At 56.0% G+C, this 14,207-nt stretch overlaps 1 protein-coding gene across 8 annotated transcripts in view; it reads right to left on the bottom strand.

Annotated features, from left to right (window-relative positions):
- Positions 1-14,207, bottom strand: part of DYSF (dysferlin) — an 88,896-nt gene that overhangs the window by 38,378 nt on the left and 36,311 nt on the right. For 4 of the 8 annotated variants that reach the window (XM_057401289.1, XM_057401287.1, XM_057401288.1 and 1 more), the window contains 9 exons: positions 12,059-12,240; positions 11,196-11,336; positions 10,071-10,100; positions 9,492-9,518; positions 5,824-5,925; positions 5,186-5,347; positions 4,318-4,483; positions 3,933-4,006; positions 499-561 (listed from right to left, as the gene is read on the bottom strand). In XM_057401289.1, the coding sequence (XP_057257272.1) occupies positions 499-561; positions 3,933-4,006; positions 4,318-4,483; positions 5,186-5,347; positions 5,824-5,925; positions 9,492-9,518; positions 10,071-10,100; positions 11,196-11,336; positions 12,059-12,240 (947 nt within the window). The remainder of the gene's footprint in view (positions 1-498; positions 562-3,932; positions 4,007-4,317; positions 4,484-5,185; positions 5,348-5,823; positions 5,926-9,491; positions 9,519-10,070; positions 10,101-11,195; positions 11,337-12,058; positions 12,241-14,207) is intronic. The other 4 variants (XM_057401294.1, XM_057401291.1, XM_057401290.1 and 1 more) reach the window with 1 other exon arrangement.

The raw sequence follows: 14,207 nt of genomic DNA on the forward strand, positions 1-14,207 counted from the left end.
CCTGCAGCCCTGCCCTGGGCAGCCTGTTCCAATGCCTGAGCATCCTCTGGGGCAGGAATTGTTCCTCAGCTCCATCTAAACCTGCCCTGGGGCAGCTTGAGGCCGCTTCCTCTTGTCCCATCCCTTGTTTCTTGGGAGCAGAGCCCAGCCCCTGCTGGCTCCATCCTCCTCTCAGGCACTTGTAGGGAGCTGCATGCACAGAGAAGCCAGAACCTCTCGGAAGACATCTGGCCTGGAGCACATGTGTAATTCTGCCAGCTCCACAAGCACAAGAGGGAGAAAACGTCCTCATCCCCATCCCAAAATCCACCTCATGGCTTTGGCACGAAGGCAAAGCGATGGCTGCAGTGCACATGGACCTGAGCAAGAGGAAATGGCCATTTTCAAGGGGACCTTTCACAAAACACCTCTATTTTAACACACATATATATATATATGCACATCAATCATTCATAAACACCATTAAGCAAGTAAGTTAGAACATAAAGCAATACATACATGAGGCTGGGCCCAAGAAGCTGGTGTGTTAATTAAAGCTGAGCTGGTCAGACCTTCTGCAAGCTACAAATTCAAATGAGGGTTAGAGAAACAAGGATTAAACATCAGCAAAACCCCACTTTAGGAGCAATCGAATGAAGGAACCTGAGTGGTGCCACCTTCCCCCTGCCCCTGGCTGTAAGGTTGAGGTCTCCTTGAGAATGGGAGCTGGGTTCTTACTGATGTTCATCGGGTGGGACAGGGTTTGAAGGGGTGCAGAGGATAAATGGGGTGTTAAAGGGAAACTGGAGTAAAATCAGTGCTACAAAAGAGCTGTTAAATAGACTGAGATGAGCTCTTAGGCAGAAGCTCTTCCCTGGGAGGGTGCTGAGGCGCTGGCACAGGGTGCCCAGAGAAGCTGTGGCTGCCCCATCCCTGGCAGTGCTCAAGGCCAGGTTGGACACAGGGGCTTGGAGCAAGCTGCTCCAGTGGAAGGGGTCCCTGCCCTCCAGAACACCCCTGTCACTCCTGGAGTCCAATGGAGACAGCTCCTCTGTGCTTTATCATGGAGCGGAAGGAACAAATATCTGCTCATCCCTTGGGCTGCACGTGGTTTTCCTTCCTCAACTGCTTCCCATGGGGATGAGGACCCAGGAAAGGCATCAGAGAACAAGGGGAGGCTACGGGATATAAGGAATAAGAACTGATCCAGCAGCCACTTGCTTGTGCAAAACCCCACTCCATGGGCATCTCCCAGAGAGGCAAACAAGAAGGGCTTGGGCAGGAGACCTTGCTGTAGGAAAAATGCCTTTCTGTAAGTCCTAGGAGCTTCTTTCCCCCACATTCAGCACCCATGACGCTTCCACGGCCCACGTGCACGTGGACTGGTTTCAAGCAGACCTCAGGCTGAACTTCTCACCCCACTTGGCCGCGATGGACAACACTCGGCAAGCTCAGAGCAGGGGGGGTCGTGTTTGCTTTCCCTGTTTCGGATGAGGACAACAAAGTGATCCTTTGTTCCAGGCATCCATCGGGGAGGGAGCCAAGCCAGGCTTGGCAAGGAGGGAGAAAGGCTTTGGAGCCACGCAATGAAACACACCCATGCGAACACGCAGGGCAGGAACAATCCTGGCTCCTGCTTCCAAGGTCACCACTGGAAGAGCGCGCGGTGCAGAGGCTGCAGCCCTGGGCATGGGCTCCTGGCCCTGCATCTGCCTCCTTCCCAAGGAGAAGGAATAAGACGGCCTCTGGAGACTGGAACTCCTCCTTCACCCTCAAACCTGGCCCCAAAGAGGAGCAGAGAGGGATGGAGGGACCCCCACTAAGCAAAGCCCACCCCAACCCGTGTCCATCACCAGGAGAGGGTGAGCATGGGAGGACCAGCACTGAGCCAGGATGGAGAGGTTAGGGAGGGAGATGATGGGAATGGTGCTTTGGCTTTCCAGGAACATGTTCCATCCTCCTCTGCTCCACACACAAAGCCCAAAAGAGAAAGGCAAACAAACAGAGAGGGATGGATCTGGGCTCAGAGTGGAGAATTCCACCCATTGCAGCGTGTTCTGTTGCTGTCAAGAAATGGCCAAGTCTTTCCCTGTGGAACCTCTGCTGCAGGGCTCTGGCTCTGCCACTTCCCTCTCGCCCTTCCCACCTTCCCACCTCCCATTTAAACTCTTCCCCAGTTTTAATCCAAGGTTTGGAGGTGCAAACTGAGGGTCCCACCAGCCCCACAGACTGTGAACATCCAGCGCAGCCTTGGCCAGGCACCTTCAGCATCGGATCACAGAGGAACCCCATCTCCACATCAACCCCAAACCTGGGTCTCACAGTGGCCACATCCCCCTCTGCCCCAAGCAGAGCCTTCACTTGTGTGGCCTTTATAAAGGGAATTCATGGCAGGACATTATCCTCTTCTCACCTCCCCAAAGAGCATCCCATGAATTGCCTTTATAAACCCCCGTGCTCCCAAAGGGAATTGCATTTCCCTCTTGTCACCTCCACCAAAGTCATTCAAGGAGCAGGAGCAACCCTGGAGCAGACATAGAAACATCAGGGGTGGGAAATGGTGCTGGAAGAGGAAGGTTGGAGGGAAGGAATTGGCTTGGAAAATCCGTTGTGTTTAACACAGGGGTTTGCCACCAGAAAAGGCAGGAGAGGAACTCACGGAGATGGTCATTCTGATGCTCTCAAAGAGCAACACTGCACCTTGGAAGTGCTGCAGGTTGGTATATGGCTGCAGAACAGCAGCTTTACTGAAAATCGACCCAAAAAAGCAGAAAGGGGGAGAATTTAAAGTGTAACTTGGGGCTTGGAGCAAGCTGCTCTAGTGGAAGGTGCCCATGGCAGGGGTTGGAGCTGGATGAGCTTTAAGGTCCCTTCCAACCCAAACCATTCCATGATGATTCTATGAACATGCCCCCCCAAAATATAGTCAAATCAAGTGAAAGCTGGGTAGGTTCTTCTATTAACACATAAGAAATGATGCCCAATGCAGCCCTGGGGGAGGCTCTGGGTGCCACCAGCTTCCTGGGTGCAGCAAAGGGACATCACCTGCAGCAGCATCACGGAGCTCATCAGAGGTAAAGGCAGGTCCTGCATCCCATCCCTCCTGTGCACATTATTCCATGTCTCCCTCTCTTTTCTCTACACTAGACTAGGAAAAGGGCTTTTCCTTACTTGCAGAAGTGAAGGTGCCTGTTCTAAGCCTGGTTTCGGTGTGGGTTTTAGACATGCTCCAGTTACTTCACTGACAGAACCTGAAGCACTATGGTAAACCACGAAGACAAATGCCAAGGTAACAGGAAGCCAAGTGGGTTGCCAGGAGGGGTTTGTTCCTGGAGCTGCTTCTTCCTTCCAATGCCACTTGCTCTCTTGGGCCAAGGTTTTCCAGTTCCTATTGGATCCTGAAGCCTCCCAGACAAGATGCCAGGGAGCTGAGCTGGACATCCCACTTCTTGGCTGGTGGGGAACCTGAGAAGCCAGCCCATTCCATGTGCCTCACCATGGGGTGACCTTGCCTGGGAGCACCAACCTGGATCTCATCAGTGCTTGGGATAGGGAGGCACGAGCAGGCCCAGCTGCAATCAAGCCCACAACAGGCTGAGTCCCACAGCCACCGCTCTGGCTGAGAACTGCCCAAAACCCTGGCTCTTCCTTAACCTAAAGCCTGAAAGCCTTGAGCTGGGCAGAGGCTCCAGCATCCAATACACACAGTGTGCGTGTGAAGGGGAGAGCCTGGCATGGAGAGTCTGTTGAGCAAAGACATCTCATACTAAGGGTAGAGGTAGAGGATGAGTTTGTGGTTGGTTGTTGTGGCATGGTGGAGGAGAAGGGATGGAAACAGAGGTGGAAGCTGCAAAGGGAAGGTTACAACCAGACATGGCCTCACATCTGCACGAGTTCCTCCTCATCACATGAAATAAGAAACCCATTTCCTATTGATGGGATATTCTCCATACCTGGACAGGAATAAGAGGCTCTTTGTCATCGATGTCAATGAGGACGTCATCCCTGGGCGTGAGGCTCACATCATCTGCAACCAGAGCGAGCAGGAGCATGACCAGGACATCCAGCTGACAGACACCCCAAATCACTGCATCAGCCTTGCCCGGAGCCTTCACCCCACCCAAAGCTCATGTTAATGCACATTGAGCAGCTTGGCCAAGGGACACCGAGCCCATCTCACAACCAACCCGGTGCTAAACTCCTCCTTGGCATTGATTTGGCTTTCAGAACCAGAACGCAGCTGGAGTGAGTGAAAAGCATCCCCACACAGCGACCCCCAGCTCCTCCTGGATGGTTCCACGGGTGGGGAACCAGCGTGGTCCCATTGCCAGCACGTACCTGTGTGCTCCTGGGGGCTGTGGCTGTCCTCCTGGTAGGGGTCACAGTAGAAGTCCCCCAGGGCACGGATGCTGCACTGCCCCACCACGGGCCGGCGGCCGAACGGGCGGTTGTCGATGATCTTGACCACGATGGGGGGGCTGTAGAGGCTCTCCTTGGGCAGACGCTGTGGGCAGAGGGCAGGAAACGTCACTGCACAGGACGGGGACAGCAGCTGCTCTGCACAGCACCAAAGGGATCCCAGGCTGGGCAGGGCACAATCAGCTTCACCATAGGAACAACCGGGTTGGAAAAGCCCTTTAAGCTCACCCAACCTTTAAGCTCACCCAACCCTTCCCAGCACTGCCAAGGTCACCGCTGCCCCATGGCACTGAGGCCTCTTCTACACGGATGGTGCCTGCAGCCCTGCCCTGGGCAGCCTGTTCCAATGCCTGAGCACCCTCTGGGGCAGGAATTGTTCCTCAGCTCCATCTAAACCTGCCCTGGGGCAGCTTGAGGCCGGTTCCTCTTGTCCCATCCCTTGTTCCTTGGGAGCAGAGCCCAGCCCCTCCTGGCTCCATCCTCCTGTCAGGCACTTGTAGGGAGCCATCAGGTCCCCCCTGAGCCTTCTCTTCTCCACACTGAACCCCCCAGGTCCCTCAGCCCTTCCCCATCACCCCTGTGCTCCAGGCCCTGCACCAGCTCCATTCCCTTCTCTGCCCCACTCCAGCCCCTCAAGGTCTCTCTTGCAGTGAGGGGCCCAGAACTGAACCCAGGATTCGAGGTGCATCTCACAAGCGTATGTACACCACGAGATGCATTTGCTATGGGCCCTCAGAGGTCCTTCCCAAGCAGCTCTGCTGTGACCCCACCACCGCAGGGCACTCACCACTTCCATGAAGAGCACGGAGACATCGAAGTTGGGGTTCTTCTTGATGTTCTTGATGACACAGGACTGCACGAACTGGCCCCCGCACTCCACCAGCAGGCTGGGTGAGGTGACACTGGCCAGCTGGTAGCTCTTGAGGTTCCTCAGCCCCCAGGCCAGGATCTGAGGGGAACAGGCAGCAAAGACTGAGCCAAGGATCCAGCTCCAGGTCCCTCACGGAGCTCCTCAGCAATGGAGGTAAACCCGACCGTGAAGGAGAGGGGAATCAATCGTGTAGGACAGCGGTGCTGGGAGGAACCAGGTCACACAGCAAGCGTTCCTGTGCTTGCAGCAATACAACAGGTCCACAACTGCTCATCTCTTAATGGAGCATGTCTGCCTTGGGCAAGTATCACCCTGGTGTGAGCCAGCCTGTCCTAAAGAGCAAGTGTGGTCCAGGCTGTAGAACTTGACTGCTTGGTGAGACATCTCCCCAGTGAGATAACACTGTTCTGACAGACAAGCCATGAGCAGAACCAGCTCCCAGCTCTGGTGGCACTCTGTATCCACAGGGTCCAGCCTGGATCCCACCTCCCCATCAGGGACACACGTCTGGGGGTTATTCCACGAGGGGATGAGCTGCGCTCCCCATCACTCACCTCAACGGCCGTGCGCTGCAGGACCGGTTTGATGCCTTGGGGGACCATGTAGATGTTGGGTTCTCGCTGGGGTGGGGGGTACGGCAGGTCCGAGTCCTCAGACTGCAGGAGCAGAGAGGCAAAGGACACATCAGGGCATGCCAGGGGACACCAACCCCTCCCGGTGATGGGTGCCACCACTCTCCTTCCATGCAGAACTCATCTTCCCCCAGCAGTCCAGTGGGACAGGGGGAGCTGAGGGTTGGGGCATGAATGTGCTCCAAACGGCTTCTCTCTGTTGAATGTGACCCTGGAAATATCAAACACCTACTGCTGGGAGCGATCCCTGAGCATTCCCAGGGGACTAAGAGGATCTGCCCTCCATTGGGGTTCAGCTCCCCTAGAGGAGGAAGGGGTGGAACAACATCAATCCCACACCAGGACCATGGTGAGACAGGGACCAGGGGATGAGGAGAGGGGAGGAAGCAGCAGCAGGGGGTCATTAGTGGAATACAGCTCCTTGAGCTGGGCACAGTGAGATGCTGCGACCAGCTCCCCAAAAGCAGTGATTTAGTGTGGGCAGCACCATGGGATGGAGGTGGGCATTGCCTGTGGATGCAGGAGGGGCCATTGTTCGTACCACAGCTCAGCTATGAACCATAACTGGCAGCCACCAAGCTGATGGGCACAGGAGAGGCCTTGGATGAAGAATCATGGAATGGTTTGGGTTGGAAGGGACCATGAAGCCCATCCAGCTCCAACCCCTGCCCCGGGCAGGGACCCCTTCCACTAGAGCAGCTTGCTCCAAGCCCCTGTGTCCAACCTGGCCTTGAACACTGCCAGGGATGGGGCAGCCACAGCTTCTCTGGGCACCCTGTGCCAGTGCCTCAGCACCCTCCCAGGGAAGAGCTTCTGCCTAAGAGCTCATCTCAGTCTCCCCTCGGGCAGGTTCAAGCCATTCCCCTTGGCCTGTCCCTACATCCCTTGTCCCAAGCCCCTCTCCAGCTTTCCTGCAGCCCCTTCAGGCACTGGAGCTGCTCTCAGGTCTCCCCTTCAGGAGCCTTTTCTTCTCCAGACTGCACAAAGCCACCTATGCACACACATGCAGATTTCCTTCAGGGTGAGCCCGAAGCTGGTCAGCAGCTGAGGGGTTCACACTTCACCTTCACCTTGATCTGCATCTTCAAGTTCAGGCTCACCAAAAAGGCAGGACTGAAAGCAAAACCTCTAAGAATGCAGCACCCAACCAAGGGCAGTGGGAACCAGTTTAGGAACCAGCATTCTTTGCATTATTGCATTAAATCCAGTGTGTATACATCCCAACTATGGGATTGGCTCAGGTTTGTGTCTGTACACATACAATGCTCTACAAAGGGATGTCTCATGGTGGCATGTTAGATATGCCAGATGCTCAGCTTAGATTTGCATTGGCAGTGGCTGGTGGCTGCTGAATTGAGGTGCTTGGTAGCTGTAGTCGGTAACTCCATTTCAGGGCAGGTATCTGGGTTGCCACATAGGGAAGATGGTAAATCTGGGGCAGGGAATCCTCCCTCCCATGGTCCACATGCTCACAGGAATGGTTAGTGCCAGCAGGGAAAGGGCAATGCAGGAAGTGAGCACCTAAGGAGAAGGGATTGGTGCAGAGCATCCCCAGCATCACTTGGGCGCTCAGCACTCCTGGTGTCCCAGCTGCTTACCCAGAGCCCTTATTTCAGGCTGCTCAGACACTGCACCACCAACACTGATGCTTCCTTGGGGTAGAGGAACAGACCTAACGGCCCTTGAAGAGCTTTTGCTTGTGGCCCATAGCACTTAGAGCACATCAAGCACGGACTGAACCAAGAGGAGCCTCAGTTTCTCCTTGTACAGTGACTGATCTTCATTTCTCACTTTAAACGCGCTGAAGTTGTCTTTAAGTTGCATAATAGAGATCATAGAACCATGGCATGGTTTGGGGTGAAGGGACCTTAAAGCTCCTCCAGCTCCAACCCCTGCCACAGGCAGGGACCTCTTCCACTGGAGCAGCTCGCTCCAAGCCCTGTGTCCAACCTGGCCTTGGACACTGCCACTTCTAAACCCTTCCCACTCCCTGCTGCTCCCCTCTTGCTTTGCCAACAACAGGAGTCATTCCCCTGGGCCTGAGCTGAATGCTCCAGCATTGAGTGCTCCACCAGATGGGAGAGGAATGAGCAGTGAGGCCTGGGATGAGGCAGGGGCAGGGGGGTTCAGGGTGATAGAAGGGAACAAGCAATGCCCAGACACAGCAGGCTGGATGGAGCAGCCATCCATGGAAAGGGTCTGCTGCAGCTGGGATGGCTGGAACAAGGACACGCCAGAGGGAATGAGGGGGGAATGAGGGAGCTCTGGGGATCATCTAATCCAACCCTGCCCCTGATACAGGGTTGGAAGAGAGAGGAGCAAAGTCAGCAGAGACCAGCCCAGTCAAAACAGGCTGGAAGCATCTCCCAGGGTGAGTATGGAGCTGGGCCATGTTGTTTCAAAAGGGACTCAAATCCCAGTGCTTGGAGGGGATGCAGCCCCAAAAGGCTGCTCCTGCTTGTACCAAAGAGAAAGGCAGGAGCAGGAGGTCTGGTGCCAGCCTGTTCAGATGTGTCATGAGCCCAAATGATGTATTTAGGAACCAGATTCTCCATGAGACTTCTTATTTACTGCTGAGGGCCTGGAGACCTCAGGCTGGCATCATTGCTTGGGATGCAGCCTTGGCGAGTTGGTGTAGATGGGGCTCCTGCAGGAAAGGTGGGTTTGAAGGAGCTCGGGAGTCTCTGTCGGGACTTTGCTTGGTCTGTGGGCAAGGGCAGAGGAGGAGAGGAGAGGACATGGAAGGTACCCATTGGAGGAGCCCCTCGGAGAACAAGGCAGGGGTGCAGAGCTGTGCAGGGCCCCATCCGGAAATGGCAGTGACAAGCAACGGAGGAGAAAGAGCAGAGAGATGGTTATGATTACCTGAGCTCATCCACCTCAGCCCATAGGGAACACAGAGGTGAGCCCCACAGCATCAGGAAATGCTGCTTGGGTGGAAGAAACCCGTCCTGCCGAAGCGTGGTTATCCCATCCAGCTCCCCATGGAATTGTGGCCAGGCTCTGTGCATGCCTCACATCCCTCCCTGCTCGTCTCCCACACCCTGGGGCTAACTGGATCCTAGGAGCAAGCCAACACTCACATAGATGTACCCCTAGTTCAGTTCCCAGCTTACCCAGACACGGCTTGGTTCAGCCCATGACCTGCTCTATGGATGCACAAGGTCTGGGAAGCAGCTCTGACAGGTTGCCCAAGCAGTGTCTCATGATGCTGATGGGAGCATTTCCTTCAGAGCAGCTGCAACAGTCCCACAAACACCCCAATTCCTGGCGAATTCCCCATGGAAAGCCACAAACTTCAACTGGGATTTTGTCTGGGGTCCAGCCAAAGGCCAGCCCGGCACTTTGGCTCTTGCATGCTTGGTTTGGAAGGGTTGAACACCAGGAAACCTCATGCACACGCGTCCCACAGAGGTTAAATGCTCCTGGGCTGGGCATGGAGCCCACCTGCCCTGTCCTGCTGGTGATCACTCATGCTACTAAAGCCTCATGCTCTTGGCTTGACCCATGTGAAAAGCAGAGGCTGCCCCATGGAGACACAATCTCAACAAGCTCAGAGCAGAAGAGACAAGTAAAGCTTGTAGACTCACCTCATCCAGGGTGGAGGAGAGCTCATTCTGGAGAGGAGAAGCAGAGTAAAGCATTAGAGCAGCTCCTATCCACACTCCATCCTAAGGCCTGTAACTGTAGCTGATAACTGAATACCAAAGGATGCTTTCCAAGCTCCTGCACACCAAACACCCTGAGGTTTGAGAAGAAACCAGTGCAGGTGGCTTAAACCCATTTACAGCCCAGCATCAGTTCATGCCTGTGCTCAGACACACGCTGGAGCTGTTGGGAAGCACAGCCCTTGCGATGGGAATGCTGACATGATCCCAGGGTGGGAAGGCAGTTGTGTGTTGACACCTAAGGAGTTATATCTGGGGTGGGACACATTTACCCTGTCTCATGGATCAGAAGCGAGCTGCCCCCCCACTGCAGCTCTCTACCATCACCTGAAGGAAACTGGCATCTCTACATGGGAATTCCTTCATCCCAAGGGAAGTCCCTAAGACAGGATGGATGGATGAGGGCTGCAAACAGAGAACTGATGGAGCTGGGAGCCGGCAGGGGCAGGGGAGGGGATGGGTTGAGGGGTGCAGAGCCTGCAGACAGGAGATGGGCATTACCTCGAAGCCAGGGATGTGGTGCACAGCCGGCTGTGGAGAGAAAACACAGGGTTTCCATTCACACACGGGGTGACTCAGCTCTGTCCAACATGGAAACATCAGCTCTCCCAGACTGGTTTGGGTTGGAAGGGACCTTAAAGCTCCTCCATCCCCAACCCCAGCCACAGGCAGGGACCCCTTCCACTGGAGCAGCTTGCTCCAAGCCCCTGTGTCCAACCTGGCCTTGAGCACTGCCAGGGATGGGGCAGCCACAGCTTCTCTGGGCACCCTGTGCCAGCGCCTCAGCACCCTCACAGGGAAGAGCTTCTGCCTAAGAGCTCAGCTCAGTCTCCCCTCGGGCAGGTTCAAGCCATTCCCCTTGGCCTGGCCCTACAGGCCCTTGTCCCAAGCCCCTCTCCAGCTTTCCTGTAGGCAGAATGAAATGAAATCCACCCGGGTGCCTTCTGCCCGGATCAGACACAGCCTTTAGAGGACCCCCAAGGTCTTCCCCACCCAGTTCAGTATCTTCTGAGGGGTAAGGAGGAAGAAGAGGCCTCTTGCAGATGATTCTGTGCCCCACCCCACAGCAGACACCCCCCGATGCCCATCCAGCAGCCCCTCAGTGGTGCATCAAGGCTTCAACCCAGCACATCCACCCCTGCAGATGCAGCAGCATCACGCACAGCATCCCTCCAGCAGCAGAGCTGCGACATCAGAGAGACCAAGGAGGGAGCTGTGGGACCCTCATTGCCAATTAACACCTCCCTGGGAGGGAGGAATGGGACAGGGAGTTTAGCATCCCAATGTATCCCTTTTCCCTGGCACAGAGGCACATCTGGGCTGCAGCCAGGCACTGTGCCCAGTGGAAAGGCGGAGATCGAAGAGGCAAAGGGCTGGCGCATGCAGGTGACAGGGAGGTGGGGAAGCACATGAGGGCACGCGAGGCATGATGAGGAGTCTCCCCCACCCAGGCTGGCTCGGAAGAGCATCCTCCTCCGTGTCTCCTTACGTGGATGGCCAGCACTGCGCGCTGCAAGAACAACGACCCGCTGTGGCTCCCAAACCCCCTGCAGGCACCAACGGTGAGCAAAGGGCAGCCGCAGGCACTGGGTGCTGCAAAGTGGGTGCCGGTGGATGGGAGCTCACCTTCTCCCTCTGAATCAGCTCGAAGGCAGCCAGCAGCTCCCCGACGTTCCTGTTCGCCTTGAGGACAGGGTACCAGGAGAGGCGCGGGGAGCGGGAGGCGCTGGGCTGGCAAATGCAGCGCCCCATGAACTCATCTGCGCCCTGGAAGGAAGCAGGCACAGGAGGCTGCTGAGAGCCACGGGTTGGGGTGGAAGGGACCTGAAGATCATCCAGTCCCAAACCCCTGGCAGGTTCAAGCCATTCCCCTTGGCCTGTCCCTACATCCCTTGTCCCAAGCCCCTCTCCAGCTTTCCTGCAGCCCCTTCAGGCACTGGAGCTGCTCTCAGGTCTCCCCTTGAGGAGCCTTCTCTTGTCCAGGCTGCCCCAGCCCAGCTCTCTCAGCCTGGCTCCAGAGCAGAGCTGCTCCAGCCCTCGCAGCATCTCCATGGCCTCCTCTGGCCTCGCTCCAGCAGCTCCACGTCCCTCTTGCGTTGGGAACACCAGAACTGCACACACCACTGCATGTGGGGTTATCTTGGCACCCCCCAGATGCCATCACTACGAGGCACTTTGGATACCTTTGGGCAGCTGAGCAAACCACAGTGCCTGGTCCCCTACTTGCATGACCGCTTTACACCTCATCCCAAGCTTCTCCCACAAGGAAACATGGTCAGCTTGGCCACTCTGCATAGATGCAGCTTCGGTGACTAAAGCAAGGCCACCAAGGACATCACTAGCAGAGACGTCTTCTGAGTGTCCAGCTCGGTGCCTGAGCCACCCAGAGGTGCTACACTGCATTCCAGAGGGCAGGAATGGTGACACGTTTGTCCCATCCACCCCAGCGCACTCACACCGTGAAGTCCAGCTCATGCCAACACACTTACGTAGGTGTCTTGGTCATAAAGTTCCACCACAATGTTGGGAGGGGACTCAGCCACGTTCTGGGGGTCCCCAAAGATCTCGATCTCATAGAAGATGAGAGTCTGGTCCCAGGTGGGGTTCAAGGTGTTCTTGATCACCACTGTCTTCTGGCTTTGGTGGAGGAAGGAGACGATGGCGTAAGGATCTGCAAGGGATGTAGGACAAGAGGCAAAGGATGAACTGGAGCCACCAGGGAGGAGAAAGCAATCTGTGGTCATTGAAGGGCTGAGAACAGGATCTGGGGGTCTCCTAGGGACAGCAATGACATTCCCATCATGGCCCAGGCAACTTCAACTGAGAAGGGGATGAGGCCAAGTTCTCCAACACTTATCCCTACACATCAGGTATTCCCAGCTCCGGTACTTCCCAAGCTGGATGTGATGTCTCTATGGACCCCTCCAGGGGGTGTCTTCCATGGCCTTCTCCTGCCTGAACCCACTGCATCCCCTGGTGAGGTCTCAGATCTGTGTGAAGGACCAGCCCCTCATGGAGCTCTGCGGTACCCAGCTCCCTCCATCATCACTCCCTGAGCACCCCCAGTTCTTGCATTAGGGGAGGAGGCGCAGTCCCCCCCTGCCCACCTGCACTCACACTTGGGGTTCTGCAGGTTCCACCAAGCCAACCATAAAACTGAAGCTGAAGAGTCTCATCCTATGGAATTACCCCTCACAAGGGGCCAAGGCTGGGTGAAGTGTTTGAAACATGCCATGGGATCACGTTGTAAGGCCCCATTGAGACTGGACACCCTTCATAACCTGATAGCACCTACAGGTCCTTGGCAGGGATGAGACCTCCACAACTGCAGCATCCCATCCGACTGGTCCAGGGGAACCCCTGAGCTCTGGTTGCCTGCAAAGCCCAACCTCCACAATGAATGGAGGCATCATTGGCCTTTATGGAAGGACACAGGCAGCACGTGGCACCCAGCACGACACACGGATACCCCAAACCAGTGTTTGAGGTCCAGCAGCACCCAGCAGCCCAACCCAAAACCAGTTCCAAGAGCCCTGCCGGTGGCCAGGAGCATTGCAGACCCTACACATGCAACCCTTGGAGCTCCAAGCCCCATCCAACCCGGCCTGGAGGTGTCCAAGGGCAGGTTGGACACAGGGCCTTGGAGCAAGCTGCTCCAGTGGAAGGGGTCCCTGCCCGTGGCAGGGGTTGGGGCTGGAGGAGCTTTAAGGTCCTTTCAGCCCAAACCAATTTGGGATGCTGGCTGAGCAGGGATGCATCCCATGCGCATCCCTCCCCTCTCCCCAGGATAAAGGAGATCCAGGGGGATGTATTCCCTTCCTGGGCATCTGGCCCTGCAGCAGATGTGTTTCAGGAGGCTGATGCTCCAGGTGGGGGCTGCAGGGAGCACTGTTCACACTGGGAAGAACCTTCCCCACTGACACGCGTCCTTCCAGGCAGAGCAAAGCAAAACGCATTACAATAAACAAGAAAACCAGGGATTTGGATGTGGAATTTTTGCCTTCCCCCCCCCCCCCCCCTTCTTCTTTTAAAGGAGGCCTCCATAAAGCCTCTTTGTTCAGCCCCTGCCGTGCACAGAAGGTTTGTTTGTAGAACTGTGTAGAGCCCCCTTAATGAACTCCTTTATGCTTTGTTAAGGCACAGGAGATCACAATTACACATTGTGGCACCGTGTTGCTCATGTTGTCCTTGGCTGGCTTCTTCCAAGGGAAGGGACTCCCCTCCCTGCTCCACTGATCGCAGCCGTGGGATCACCCCGGTCCCCCCGCTCCCAACAACCAGCCCTTTGTGGAGGTGCAGAGGGGACGGGGCACAGACACTGGGGAGCATTGGGGTGCTCTGCACCTCCCTAGGGCATTTCTGACCACCCCAAGGCCCTCTCCTTCAATGGGAAGCAGGAGCTCCTCGGGACTGCGGTGCTGGTGCCCAGCAGGGTGATGCCCAACGGTCCCCATGGGCTATTCTTCACTGTGGGTCCCCACACTGTCCCTGTATCCTGTTTGAGATCCATCACTGGTGCCCACTCCCAGTGCAAATCCTCATGCAGATGGTCAGGGACACCTTGGAGGGAAGCTGGATGCATCAGTGCAGAGGAGGGTGGATGCTCCATGGATACCTGTTCACATCCGAGACATGGCC

This window comes from Pezoporus wallicus, unplaced genomic scaffold, assembly GCF_028554395.1.
Source record: "Pezoporus wallicus isolate ANWC-B61680 ecotype Strahan unplaced genomic scaffold, APGP_CSIRO_Pwel_v1 contig_8837, whole genome shotgun sequence".
In the NCBI taxonomy this organism is placed as follows: Eukaryota; Metazoa; Chordata; class Aves; order Psittaciformes; family Psittacidae; genus Pezoporus; species Pezoporus wallicus.